This window comes from Aquila chrysaetos, chromosome 11 (genome assembly GCF_900496995.4).
Source record: "Aquila chrysaetos chrysaetos chromosome 11, bAquChr1.4, whole genome shotgun sequence".
Taxonomy (NCBI): domain Eukaryota; kingdom Metazoa; phylum Chordata; class Aves; order Accipitriformes; family Accipitridae; genus Aquila; species Aquila chrysaetos.
Genome location: NC_044014.1, coordinates 14,024,061 through 14,039,132, shown reverse-complemented (window position 1 = coordinate 14,039,132; position 15,072 = coordinate 14,024,061). Strand labels below are relative to the sequence as shown.

Genomic DNA, 15,072 nt, shown 5'->3' with positions numbered 1-15,072 from the left:
GGTGGAATTCAAGGATTTGCAACCCTTGTGTAAGATTTCTGGAAATCAGGCTGGTCAAAGAAGGATCTTGGACTTGCCAGACAAATTCAGGTACATGTACAGAACAACCCTACTGCATAGCCACAGTAGGTCTGATGTACCCAAGCTACACTTTTCTTACTGTGCAGGCACACATCAAGCCTAGAGCTCATGCTCAGTAACTCCCATGTGATCTGGATACACTGGAGACGCTGAACATGTACTCCACTGTACACACACAAATATTTCTGTTGGGAAATCTCAGCATTAGGTACTTTATTTATAATCCACCATCTATAGGAGGCAATTGTTCTGTGCTTCATTAAAAGTCTTTAAAATCTTTCATTAAAAACACAAGATGGACTAAATTCACCTCTGATACAATTTGTTGACTTGTATGATTACATTACAGACATTTCATACTAATAGTATCAGCATACACATATAGAATCACAGGAACATCCTATTACGTAATACTATTATCTCAAATGCTATACCTGGTCAGTCACAAGCAGAAGTATGGTGTAATCAGGAGAGAATATGAGGCTGGATATGGGTTGTAAGATATCAGCACAGATTTTCATCTCATACTGCAGACCTTTGACGTGATAAAAGAATAAAATGCCCTCCTGTGCAGAAAAGTACAAATCCACATGAGGTCTAGTTCATTTATCTTAGTCCACTCTGGCAAACTGAACTGCAAGAACCACTGAAAATCTCTAAAGTAACAGTGTTTAACTGTATCCCATCACTAATGGTCTCATTTGCCTTTAGTGTGTTTAAATCCAGAGGACTCTTACCCTGGATAATAAGTCTATTGAAAAATGAAGGTGTTCTTTAATATAAGTCTTTGTAATAGAGCATGTCTGATAACAACAGACTCTCTCATCAGTTAATACTTAAGATTTCATATTGGGTTTTTTGATACATAGTAAGAATTTGTCCTGCTCTTAAGCAGTAATGTACAATGACACTGTCAATTTGGGTTAAATATTGAGTTAGATTTTGCACAAAACAATTTGGCAGTCCTCTTGGCCATTTTCTCTCCTTTCCTATTGTTTGTCCATCCTTCTTTCCTGTTCCTCTAGAATACTCTTTGTCTTTTGTTAAAAATAGGAATGTCCTCTTTTATTGCTTCTTTGACTACAAAAATGGAATCTCTTCCCACCCTGCTCCCTCCTGATTTTTTGTCCCAACAAAGAAAATATATACAACACCAGAGAGGACCTTTACAGTTCTGCAGCCCTCCACTTTTTTCTAACTCCTGTATTTGCAGTGAACTCCGCAAATATACTCCATTTGAATGTTCTTTGATTTTCACACAATAAGAGTAAGTTAAAACCATAAAGGATGCCTTACACTTCCAGCTGCATACAGTCCCTCGTTACAAAATGCCATGGCAAATAAAACTGGTTTTTGCAGATCCTTTGGTTTGCCACCTGAGAGCACAAACCCAACATAAAATATCAAATTTAATTTATTGCAACAACATGTCTCAACTTCAAATCTGGGATGATATATGATTTGTGAGTAAAAAGGCTCCATGGGCTGTATGTTCTTTGGACATTTTGCTGTGATAATGAAGGAGAAGGTTGGTATACATAATTTGAAGTGACAGTACTACTGTGGTCTGATGAACGAGAAATCAATTTGAGAAATCATTCGATTTTGTAAAGGCTGCTAAATAGCCACATTAAAGTTTGTCAATAACAGAATCATAGTCATTTAGTTGGAAGGGACCCTAGAATTCCTCTGATCCAACCTCAGTTGGCTCAGCACAGAGCCAACTTCAAACTCAGAATGAACTTCAAAGTTAGATCATGTTGTCCAGAGTCATATCCAGCTGAGGTCTGAATATACCCAAGAATGGAAATTCCATAGCTTCTCTGGGCAACTTGTCCCAATGTCTGACTAACTTCACCATGAAAGTATTTTTTTTTTTCCTAGTATCTACCCAGAATTTCTGTTGATGCAAACTGTGTGCTTTGCCTGTCTGGTTCCATCTTCTCTGTAACCTTTCATTAGGTAGCTGAAGCAACAGTAAAATCCCCCACTTCCTCTTCTCCAGGCTGAACAAAGATAGTTCTCTTAGCCCATCTTTGTATGTCATGTACTTAGACTCTGCAATAATATTTGTGGCCATGTGCTGAACTTCGTCCATTATGTGAATGTTTTTTTGTACCGTGGAGCCCAAAACAAAGTGTGTGAAACAAACCCATAAATCCTAACTCACCTAAAAGTGATTGCAGTTCTAAAAAAAGTTGCTAAAACTAAGCACTAGGGAACCTATCCTAGCAACACTTATTCCAATTTAAATTAGAATGAACAGAAATTATTTCACTGCCACTGTTTCTCCTAAGGCTATTAATTTGGCTGTCTATTAGCACAAAAGCTATTAATCATTTGTCATGTAAACATATAAAAGATTGCCATCAATGTGTCTTACAGAGGCCAGTGTGAGCTGAGTTTTTCTAACCAGTGGCTCCCTGCTGTACTCACATATTATTACTCCCAGACATCACTGGTGCTGCCTAAAAATCTTTTAGCTTGATTTGAACATGGAAATACCTTTCTTTTTCTGTACTTCTCTACGAACATATGACACCACGTCCGATATTTTACGCATGTATTCTGCACAAAAGAAAACAATTTATGACGTCAACATTGTTTATATGTTAATATTGCAATAAAAGTCAGTTGTATTCCAGTCTACTGAACAAAAGGCCAGGTTCAGTATACTGAATAAAAAATGTGCACTCCTCCCCAATATCCACCATTTCTGTCATTTATGCAACTGAGCAGGCACAATCTTTCTGTGATTCAGCTTACAGCTGTAAAAGGGAGATAGCAATGCTTTGCATGGAGAGTGGTACAGATGCAGATTTATCTATCTTCTAGTGCTAAGTTCTGGTATTGTTATTTCTAACCATGATGGTTTTTTATTTGATGTACTTCTGAAGGAAATTTCAGACACTCTGAAAAAAAATGCCCAAGTGAAATGTTGTGGCTGCTTATGATTCTCTTTGCAACACCATAACAGGAATTTAGCATGTGCTTGAAGCTGGACATGCACTTATGCATTCTGCTAAATAGATACAGATTGCAGTATGTTTTAAGTTAAGCAGAAGCTTCAGTACAATATGAATACAGACAATTTTGTTACATAGTTTTAGTACAGGGCTCAGAGAAGAATATACAGGACAAGGAAAAGCCCAAATGGTAAATATTCTGTTGCCTTCTACCGAACTGGCAAAAATATTTCTTGTCACACCTCATCTTTTAATTTGTTGATGACTTCCAACACTCAATTTGGTAAACTTAACACTCTGATAATTTCAAAAGCAGAGAAATAATGCTGGTTTGTTGGGTTTTTTTTTAAGAGCAGCTTTCCATTTCTGTGTTAACTATCAAAACTGAACACAGATAACAGTACTTTGGGAAAGTCAGGGATACTTGCTGCAGCTTAAAAAATAATGTATTACATGGCAAAAGAAGAAAACCAGATTATCACCAGCCTGTCTCTTAACACTGATGCAGTGTTTATTAGAAAAACAGTTCTATGCTGGTCTACAACATGATATTGCCCAGTTCTAGTGCTAGGGAGAAGCATATTCCAGTACTCCTCTTAGACCTCACTGAACCAGCGAACTTCATGTGCACAGTAGGACTGACGCCTTCCAGCCGTGCAAAGACAATAGGGTACAGGTTGCCATTGCCAGAACACTTTATGCCAGCTGTGTCTCACTGTCCTCCCTCTTGGGAGCCCTCTGAATGGGCACAGAAGGGTAGCATGTGGCAGGTAGCAGAGGATAGACCTTGGGACTCCCAGAAAAAAGAAGGCATGGAATGGGCTGCTGTTGCCAGGAAACTTTAGTCAGTCACTAGCCTGCCAAAGGTCCCCATGAAAAAAGACAGGTGGGAATATATATAGGGCAGACAAATTGCCTCGGCAAGTTGCAATCAATCTGAGGTCCTCCCATTCTAGAATAAACTAAAAGCAGATTTCTTTGTTCGAAGCCAAAGACATCTTCTGTTCACTCTCTGTGCTTCATACTTTCTGCAGTAAAGCCTGATAGTCTTTACAGCCTTGTTTTCATTAGAAAATAGTTTATGTAAGAGCTGATTTTAAGGAATTCTATTAAGCAACATTACATTAAATTCAGTTTTGTTGTTTGAAGACTCATCATGAGTCTTCAAAGATCTGTTCTAAAATTATCTAACATACCAAATGAGGACAATCCAATATTTCATGCAAAATAAAATACATTAGTGGTACTTAACTAATAGTATAAAGACTGTGTATAGCTGGTATATTAATAGTTTAATGTTAATCTAGTAGGGCTGGTTAATAAGATCTGGGCTTCTGGCACTATTATTAATTTTATCAGTTTTGATGTATTTAGAGCTTTTTCTCTTTTTTGCCAAAGAAAAATGAAAGCCAGTTATTGGGTGCTAAAGAAACCCACACAGAATTTCAAAAAATATTCTCAAATGTTTATCATACCAATAAAAGAAATACGGTTCTACAATATAGCTTTACAATTTCTGTAAGATACACAATAAGAGAACAGATGAAAGCAAAAAAACCTTTCACCTATCCACTTTCCTCCCTACTTCAATAAAACACACAACATTGCTGTTTCTTACCGGGCAGAGGTTTTTGTTGAAGAACAGAAACACTGCATGTCTCAGCATCAATTGCCAAAACATATCCTTCTTTACAGCCCACGTAAATTTCTGAGGTTGCAGTCCAGCAGTGGGCAGTAGGATGCACTGAAGGCTTAATATAATTTCTAGGCTTCAGCACAAAAATAAACAAGTTCAATCAACAATTGACAAATATCTGTACAAGCAGTAACAAAAATTTTAAGGCAAAAAAAAAGATCATTACCTCATAGAGTCTGACCACTTGTATCACACCTGCCTTATTTTATTCAGTCATTCCTTCACTGAGGCTAGTAACTTGAGAAAAAAGAACATTTTCCAGAAAAGTTTATGTCTGGAGATAGCGGTGGAGAACTCACCTCTCTCCCTAGAAGCTTGTTTAAATGATGAATTATATTTTCATTGAAAAAACATGTATTTTTAAATTTGAATTTGTCTGGATTTATTCTCCAGCACTTGCATCTGTTACAGTTTTGTCCTCTAGCTTGGAAATCCCTCCAGTATCTTGCCTAGCCTTACAAAGATAGTGACCCACCATAACCAGGTCATCTCCCAATTTTTTAATGATAAAATTATGATAAAATTAAACACATTGAGCCCCTAGAATTTTTTTTTTTTTTTTTATGTCAGAATAGCACTGGAAGCCCAAACTGAAACAGTTACCCACTATGACCTTACCCTGACAAATGCTTTTCAAACTGCTTTTCAGAATAGTCTCCCACTTTGTAGACATAACCTGCACATGGTCTTGCATACTTGGCAGTACTAAAACACATTTTGTTTGAATAGTTTAACTTATCATATAATCGAAATTGCTCTGTAAAACAGCTCTGTCAACCTTTGTGTCATCTGCAAATTAGTTCTAGAAATATCCCTGCCACAGACTTCCCATGTGCCTTGAATTTAATTTCACTAAAATAAATCTCATAAATCCATCATCCATAAAAGAGGAAGAACAGAACTTCTCCACCAAATACTATTAAAGACAGTGACCTGTTCAGATACAACAGTAACTGGGGTCATATAAATACCATGACAGAAAGCACCACATTGAAGAGAATCTGGGGAGGGGGAGAGGGGAACAAAACACAAGAAAACCTTGGGAGGACATTTTAAAGAAAAGATTCAAAGAACCATGCATGTCAACAGAAGTGATGAGGAACACTAAACAATATGATGAATGAAAAAAAAGAAGAGTCTATAATTCTATAAAACACCTGCTGTCTCACTAAAGGCTCTATAAAAAGAGGAAATACGGATGGACTTGTGATGAAAACATAGGACAGAGATTCGTAAGTACCTAGATTTCATTAGTAAAATATGCCAAGGACTTGCTATATGATTCTGGGTAAGTAACTTACTCTCTATTTATGCTTACAAAGCATTTTTAATTTCTCAGGGGGGAAATGTTACAGAAATAAAGTATATTAATATTTACTTTATAAATCAAATAGGACTAACAGTAATAAATCTATAACAAATGGGGCTTTACATCACCCAGAGAAACATTTAATATAGGCATTTTCATTGATTTTATGAGGCTTGAACATCACAAATCTTTGGGAAGGTTGTAACTGAACTACTGTGAATCAGAAGCTTCCTGTGTAAAGACAACTTTTATAATGTTCCTTTGTACCTGCTGTCACGACTGTCTTTACACATAAACTAGATAAAATATGCTAATCCTAGGATGAGATTATGTAAATCCCAAACCAGCTTGCTTCTTGAACTGTGCATTGGTACGGTGGTGCATACTAATAATAATGCTGTCTTTTTTTGAACGTCTTTCCCATTTGACTGGCACCTCTTCAGGGAAAAAAAAAATCCATGATGGATCCTTGTCATGAAAAGCTTTATAAAAAGACAATGGAATAAAATTGGTACTGGGGATGAAGTGGAGTCAAGTGGGCTTGTCATGGTAAAACATATTCAGAAAACTCAGGTCCCAACAGTAAGAAATAGTGAAAAGAAACTAAATGAATTTAACGCAAGAAAGAAAAGGATTGAAAGCTGTAAAACATTTCAATTTCTTTCACTCTGCTGCCCCGTTGTGGTCACTTTGGTACATACCCAGCCTCAGTAGCTTGTTCTAGAGTATGGAACCCTAACACACTTCAAAGCAGCAAACAAGTGCACCCACAATGGCGCTGCTTTTCTTACTTGCCACTCACACATTCCTTAGAAGTGGGCTACAGCCTCCAAGGACCACGGACGACAGGCTGAGGACAACTCCTTTAAATAATAGTCTAAATAAATGGTTCTCCACTTCGGGTGCTTGCATCAATGTGAAAAACACTGATCTCAGATTTAGTGATAAAGAACAAAAATCCTTCTGTTGAATTCTGCGGAGAAAGGGAGAGCTTCAGCAGGCCATGATACTATTCCCACTGCATTCAACTGAACACACGTCATTAACCACCACAGGTGAAGCAGGTTGTCTCTTACTAATTGAAAAAGCATTGATGATAGTAGAGAGGAAAATAACTCCAAGATATTTACAAATGTCGAGGCATGGATTTTAGGCCAGAGTCAGATAACTGCTCATGGACATTTGTAATGGTATACAAATCACCAGTGAAAGTAACCATGGATACATCTGCCGCAGCAGCCTGTCAATTTATAAAGACAGTGAAGAATGGTAGTTATAGCACCTCTATTTTGGACAGCCTGGTCCACTACAGCAACTGTAGTCTGAAGAGATCCGGGTATCTGAGGAACTCAGCAAGTTCAGTCATTTCAATCTCTCCCAAAGTTGATGCCTAAGACACTTTTCAACATAAGGGTCTTGATAAAACAATATTTCAAAGAAGTATCTTCTCTATCAAGTATATTCTGATCACCTTGTGCAGGAATTGCTTTGCCAAAATGGTACATTCCATGTTGGGGTGCTAGAAGGGGGTGCTTAACCTGACAAGACATATGCATGCAATTTTAAGATCTATTAGTGGCTCAGTTTTTCTGCTAGGTTAGAGAAGGGGCATATGTGCAATCCCCATGCGTGGAGGGGAGAATTAGCACTGTAAGGCACAATAAATGCAAGTCCTGCAAAAAATTACTCAGCTACCATAGTCTGGAGCAAGGTGAAAATATGCCAGAAATTGATTCAGTGCCTCCCAGTGCTAAACTGTGAGCGTAGCACCTCACATTTTAGTACACAGGAAACAACATACCACCACAACAACAAAAGGAACAACAACAGCTTGTATTTCTGCAAAAAACTTTCATTTCTAAATAATCTGATGTTCACTACCTTGTCAGTATTCACAACCAAAATACACCCATCTAGGGAATTTGGAGAGTAAATAACTGTCAAAATATTTACCATGTAGTTCGAAAGAAAAGGAAATCTTTGTCAAAGACTAGTAGAACAATCTATTCTTACTCCAGGAATATTTCTATGTATAAGGAGAACACAATCACCTTGAAGGTGCTAAAGAGAAATCTAGGTTTTTCTGAAGGCAGTTGGGAATGCAAAGACCCTATAGTGGTATCTAGTATGGTTGAAAGCACAAACTTTTCCGTGTGGGAAAGTTCATGACGTAGTTCTGCAAGTTCAAGCATAAGAACCTACCATTCCTGAATGGAATAGCATCCATTCAAAGACAGACAAATTCTATTAAGCCTCACAGACCTAATATGGCAGTTATTTTTTCCCCCAATACCTCTCGTAATTCACTTCACAGACTAAAGAACAAAGTGGGTCTTGCAGTTCATCATCTGCACATAATGTAAGAGGCAGTAAGGCAGAAGAAAAAGGCAATGCCCCTGATGAGCATATATTATCTTCATTTTCCATGTTCTAAATGATCTGAAATATAAGCAGTTCACGTATAATCAGAATCAGTAGAGGATGTTTGTTTGTTGTTATTGATTGTCCTGGAAACCAAGGGCATCAGCAGTTACACAGTTAAAAAACCTCTGCGAATCTGAATGCATGAAGCCATGAAAAGAGGATGAGGTCAGGAAAACATCATTCCCTATTTTTATTTTTTATTCTGCTTTATAAGAAAAGTTTATGGCAGAAACCTGTGGTATACTAACCTGATATTACAGAATTCACAATTGTCCATTGAAAAGACATAGTATAATGCCAGTATCATCTTATGCATGGTAGTTTTTTTGTCTCATATATATCACAAGCCACCAAATTGAAATCAATGGTCTTAATCTTAGAAGAGAATCCCAGATTTGCAAGTTAAATGTTTTCACACTGGCAGATACTTCTAGTTGGTAGTCAGGTCAAAGTAAATTTCAAACAACATGAGAACACTTTTGAAGCCTCTCAAAAGAGGCATCTCAAGGGAGGCTAACAAGTAAATGATCAAACACAAGTGGGACAAATGGGCAGGTCCAACACTGACAGTGGTATGGGAATGTATTTCAGAAGCAGGAGTTGCTGTCTGGAATAAAGCCTTCAATGTTTCTATAGCTTGAGACATTTTCAGAGTCAAAAAGAAAACAAATCCCAAAGTGAAGTAAGGATACCTGAAGGTTACCATCAGTTTAGCATGGGAATAGTTTTTCAAGGTTTCAGCAGGTCATATTAGCTTGGGCATAGTTAAATGCTGACATGCTTATTCTACTTCTGGGATACAGATTAGTACATCCACTGCACAGATATATTACTATGCTGGGACCTGTATTAGAAATCTCTACATTGTACTGCACTGTGCAGTAGCAGCACGCCTTCTAAGTCTACTGTCAAAATGGATTTCAAATATATTGTTGAGACAACAGATCTGTTTACTGGGTTGTACCTGTTTAACAGACATTAAAATTATTTATTTATTAACACCTATTTGCATAAAAAGTATAATGACTTGGAATAGTAAAAAGGAAAAAAAATCAGTAACTACCATGAATGTTTCTGCTTCATCTCCTACCAGTCCAGCAATTGCTGAAACTGGCAAATCAGGGCCATAATATGGATCTTCACTATGAGAAACTGGGAAAAACAAATCCTTACGAGGACTCACAGACCCTTGTCCATCAGGGAGTTTCACAGGGCTGTGAAAAAGGAAAAGACACTGTCTGAGGAGAAGAAATACTATGAATAATAAATGCTGATACAAAACTGAGAAGCATTTTTTCAAAACTTTGAGACACCAACTCAGTTAATCGGCTTTACTTCCGCAAGAGTAATGGAGGATTTTTGTAGACAATCATTCTACATGGCACATACCATTTCACTGAAAAGTAACAGTAATTCTACTACAAAAGAGGAATGTTCCTAACTGGCAGAAACAGATTGCCATGTTCTAGCTCTGAGTCTTCCCTTGTTGCCTTGTATAAACAACTCTGCTATGTTACTGTTTCCTTATTAACCAGGATTAATGAAGACACACACCTAACTTTCATATGCTGTGAGGATTCATATTTAATGTTTATTTGGAGAAGGTTTAACGATGATGAAAAATTAGTAGTAGTATTTGCTTGTTGCACTCTGGTAATCAGTGTGTGAGTGGCTGTTAATGCAGGAGTTGAGGATTCTATAGTTTACAAACTATGTTGATTTATGACTTGGAAAAAATTTATGTAAAATAAACATTTCTCAGTGGATGTTTAACTTCTACTGAATGGAATGAAAAGTGAGGAAAAAGGAGTATATATGTATTTTCACATGTGTACTTTATAATGACAAAAGGCAAAAAACCCTTCAGTATTCTTTTCAGATGGCAAATTAAGGCCTTGTCTACACTTTCACTAGTATAACTGTTAGTGGCATTATGTTGGTTATATTTGTAGTTAACAAGATTAAACACACTTGGGAATTGTAGAGTAGCTGCTGCTGAAACAGCATAGGTGTTATACTTCAAGGACTCCAACTTGAATGATACATACTACTTTTATACTAGCCTCAAAAAACATTTTAGCATAAATAAATTCTAGGTTTGCTGTGCTCAGTGAATTGCATTGACAGAGCCACCCCCTCTGGATCTGTAAATTGGCCACACAAGCTGGAAATCACAAAGAAAACTGATACTGCTTTTGGTACAATTTGTGATTACAACAACATATTGTTTAACTATGCTTACTAGGAAGCAACTTGATCCAAATTTGGTGGTTTCATAGCTACAAAAGCAATGCTCAACATAGCAACTTGCAGGAAAGCAGTCGAGGCACCACCTTAATTCAGTCATGCAGGTTTTGATAGAGGCTGCCAAAGCAGCTGATTAGTATTAGCTTCATGATGTGCATAATCTGGACATGTGAATACTAAGAAATGAAATAATAAATTCAATTAACTTGATTGACTAGATAGGTTCACACTGCTTGTGATTTAGCAATTACTGATTGCAATTGCTAGGTGAACTAAATGGGATTAAATTCTTTGCAAACAGATGTAGGCTGTTAGTCTTAGTTATTAAACTATACCTCTAGATTTTTCTGTTAACCTGAAGCGTGTTCCACTTACTTTTGCTTAAGGTGATGCTCATCATTATTCCTTTCAATATGCCAGATAGTAAGGGAGCTCTCATTAACAAAACACAGCTGTTGCCAATTCATAGGATTAAACGTTAAAGAGGTTGCTGTTACCCCTGGCTGAGTCTCACTGCACAGGAGGATATTTTCTTGCCAGTTCCTTCATTAAGGAGAGTAAAAGAAAATCAAATGCATTCAATAAGTCAAAAACATTCAAGCAAAATATATCTGGATGTGATTATGACTGACATTCAAGATCAAGTTTGGAAAACAAATACTTTGTCACTGACAAAAAATTTCTGCTGTCAAACATGTTAGGTCCTCTTGAGAATGAAAAGGAGGTGGTTAATTAGCCACACATCGAATTATTACTGCTACAAAAAGATTGAACAGTAAAATAATTTTGAAAACTGACATTTTAGAAGCATTATCATGCACTTCCTTTTGTGAAAAGGCAGGAGTCATGGAAAAGAGTCAAGAGACATGGACTTTTTCTCATCAGTTCCATCAGTGATCACTTGAATGGGCCCAAACAATTAACTCTTCAGCATCCCAGAGCTCACCCTTGCTTTTCCGATCCATAAAATAATTATTATAATGCTTGCAGGCTTGCAGTTGGAAGGTATTATAATTAGGAAATAAAACACAGTCAGCCTGTGATTATCTGTGGATGAATTACTTAGGTAATACAGTAATTGTGTTGTGAATGCAGACATACAAGCTATGGCTGCATTAACTAACTTGAGCATGAAACAGGGCAGAATTTGTGTGGGGCTGTAATGTATAGCTGACACAAGCCTGAGAATCTGCTTTCCACTGACTTTTCTTTTGTCTAGTGTAACTTATTTTATGTTCTCACCATCTAATTTCCATATTTCTCCACTACCCAGATTAATTCTTGACTGTATTTGCATTTGTAGGTGCTGTCTAAGAACTGATTAACATCATTTGAAGAAAATGGTTAAAACTGATCCTTAATTTCTTGGACAATATATCTGACAATCTAAATTAGTATTTGTCATTACTGCTGAGAGGAAAAAAAACTAAAATGCATACACTGCTGTAAATGGATTTAGTATAATCTCATTGTTGTGGCCTGTAATAATTCACTCACAAAACAGATCAGGATGCAAGACACTGGTTAATATTGACAGCATATGCAAAAATGAGAAGTATTCACACATACACTGTAACACTCATTAAAATTACAGAAAGCTATAAGCTGCAATTCTGACTTTAAAAGATATCAGTGTAGCGCTCTCTCTAAAGACCTGTCAGCATGTTCTCATCTCGTACCTAACAGATAGTGCCAACATTCTTTTATAGTAGATAATTTATTAAGATCTGAAACTATATGGTACATGTATCTGAGCATTAAGCCTCTCCTTTGAACAGAAAAGAATAAAGATCTAGGGAAAAAATATCTCAGATGAAACGCAGCTTTTAGTTATCCATAAGCTTTCTATATTTTGAGACTGACGTAACTTTCAAAACATCTCTTATACCTCTGATTCCAAACTATTTGCTTAAAATACAGGAACTGTGCAATCATCATATTGTAATGACACATTAAGAATCCTAAATGTTGAGATTTCTTTCATCTGTACACACACATTTCTACAATGAATGCACAATATAATCCAATTGCAAAAAATGAAGGTCCTGATCTCAGTAAATTCACACACCTCTGTTCAAGTTATTATAAATTCTAAGTTTAATATTGTAAGGTAATTTTATTTTGTTACTAAATTCTGATGGGAACCTAGGATGGTTCTTTTATGACAATTAGCAGCTGATAGCTGTACTCATGCTGACTCAAATAGGTTTAAATTGTTTGGCCTTGGAAATTGCCACTACTTTAAAGCATTTAAACATTTCTAGATTATTTCCATTTTTAAGAATAATCTAGAGAAGTCTTTCAAGATGGTGTTTAAGTGCACACAATGAACATATTAGACCATGTGTGTTATTTGTGCTGTAAGTGACAAGCATGTAAGCTCTTCAGGCCAGTGAGGCTGTCTTGTCAGTTTCTACTGTGCTATACACACAGACATCCTTCCTGAACTACTGTGTATGATCAGAGTTCACAGCAAACATTATTCTTCTTCATAAGGGATAAAGAAGAGGCATCTGTAATAGTATCTACTACCATTACTAAAATTCTGAAGTTACAGGAATTTCTGCCTCTTCACTAAATATTGTACAAGAAAAGGTCATCATTAAATTGGCAGTATACAGAATATTCCTTACATGTCCTTGCTTGCCTTCCGCCTACTCCACCCTCCCCATTTGTTTTGAAGAAGTGCTCAGACTCCACAGTCGATGGAAGCTTGCTGGCAATGGAGCAAGACCAGGATTATATTTTTAGAGAACAATTAGAAAAATTAAATATTCTAACTTCTGTATCTGCATCATATTATATAATACTTCTTTTCATGACAATGAGCAGAAAATTATGATCTAACCCAGTGACCCATGGTAGTGTAATCATTGAGCAAAACTATAAGACAGAACTAAGATCAAACATAAGTAATTAAGAGGACCACTGAACGATCCATAGTTTTGTCCATAGGGACAAAAAAGTAGAAATCGGCTTTAGAACGCTTTTCTTCTTTCCAGCAGGCAACTTACTTTCACAAACAGCATGGTACTCAACTTCCAAGTGTGAACGGATAATTAACTGATGCTGAAGAATTTAGAAGTACTACGAAACACAAAATTTTGAATAAGGTAGAAGATAGCTGTAGCAAAGTAACAGTCATTCTGACTAGTGGCTACTAATGCTAGAAAATAAACATATGAATTAAATGTAAATGGTATTAGAGAATCTTTTTTTACTCTTACCATACTGAAAGAACAAATTCTGGGATTGAAGAGTAACTGGCTACATATGGGCCTGTGAAACTAAATGCAAGTAAGGTGTAGTCCAGCTGAGCATTACCTGAAATGTAAAAATAAAGAAGATGGTCCTTAATTGCCCCAGACTTTACTGTATACTATCACAGATAGAGTACTCTTCTCAGCTCCTTTATATCCACTTTAACTCTTCAAAGACATTCTTCAGGCCCCCAATTCCTTTGCCTCACTCCAGATTGTTTTGATTTGATCATAAAAATGTTCCCTATGTATCAGTGCTTGGAATTTTTTCAATTTTTTTCAATAACACCTTGAGTTTGTAAAGTATTTTTTCCTCAAGTACCCTGAAATCCTTTGCAGTCATAATTTCATTCATATACATGAAATAAGCAAGTAGGATATGCAGGCAAAAATATACATTAGATCCCAGACTCCAAAACTTAACTGCAAGAACCCTCATTCCTCTCACATCTCAGATTTCTCAATGTGGCTTTCAGCATTCTGCTTGGGAGCCTACTGCAGTATGAATTTTTTTTGTTATTCTGACTATATTTTCCTAAAATGAATTCCATTTCATTCCATTTGTTTTCCCTTTAAAACAGCTCCATTTTGTATTGTCATATTCCTCCCTAGCTTGAGCCTAACTAAAAGTAGGGCAGTGGAAAATTCCTTCCACTGCTTTCCATGCATCTTGTCATGAGACAGTTTCCTGTCACACTGTTTTTCAAGTCTTATCAAAAAAACCCTTCAGAAACTGGATGATTTAAGTATTGGTTTAATGACTGGTGACAGGGAGGGTTACCGGATCACTACCTTTTAATTCTGCCAGTTTATTCAGTTCTGGAAAAGTGTAGATATATATGACGGGATTCAGCTTCCGGTCTGAAAAGGCGAGCACTTGACTGTTCCTATTCGCTGCAAAGGCTCCCACCTGGCCAGTCTGACACTGCAGCACTGTCGTCTTCTTTGTTTCAATGTTCAGGAAGAGGATGTAATTGCCACAGGGGTAGCAGACAGTTTGATTGTTGATAAAGCCAAAGTTCTTCTTTGAAAATCCCTGAACCCAACTTAAGAAAGAGCAACTGAATGTTAAAACATTAATCAAAGAGA

At 36.7% G+C, this 15,072-nt stretch overlaps 1 protein-coding gene across 16 annotated transcripts in view; it reads right to left on the bottom strand.

Moving 5' to 3' along the window:
- Positions 1 to 15,072, bottom strand: part of CFAP43 (cilia and flagella associated protein 43) — a 53,570-nt gene that overhangs the window by 35,211 nt on the left and 3,287 nt on the right. For 11 of the 16 annotated variants that reach the window (XR_003925770.1, XR_003925771.1, XR_003925772.1 and 8 more), the window contains 8 exons: positions 14,776 to 15,029; positions 13,951 to 14,047; positions 11,099 to 11,266; positions 9,540 to 9,690; positions 4,666 to 4,816; positions 2,587 to 2,649; positions 1,378 to 1,457; positions 516 to 647 (listed from right to left, as the gene is read on the bottom strand). Coding sequence is in view for 13 of the 16 variants with exons in the window: in XM_030030651.1 (XP_029886511.1) it covers positions 516 to 647; positions 1,378 to 1,457; positions 2,587 to 2,649; positions 4,666 to 4,816; positions 9,540 to 9,690; positions 11,099 to 11,266; positions 13,951 to 14,047; positions 14,776 to 15,029 (1,096 nt within the window). In the remaining 3 variants the exon portion in view is untranslated. Of the gene's footprint in view, positions 1 to 515; positions 648 to 1,377; positions 1,458 to 2,586; positions 2,650 to 4,665; positions 4,817 to 9,539; positions 9,691 to 11,098; positions 11,267 to 13,950; positions 14,048 to 14,775; positions 15,030 to 15,072 lie in introns of those variants that run through there. The other 5 variants (XM_030030661.1, XM_030030662.1, XM_030030654.1 and 2 more) reach the window with 4 other exon arrangements.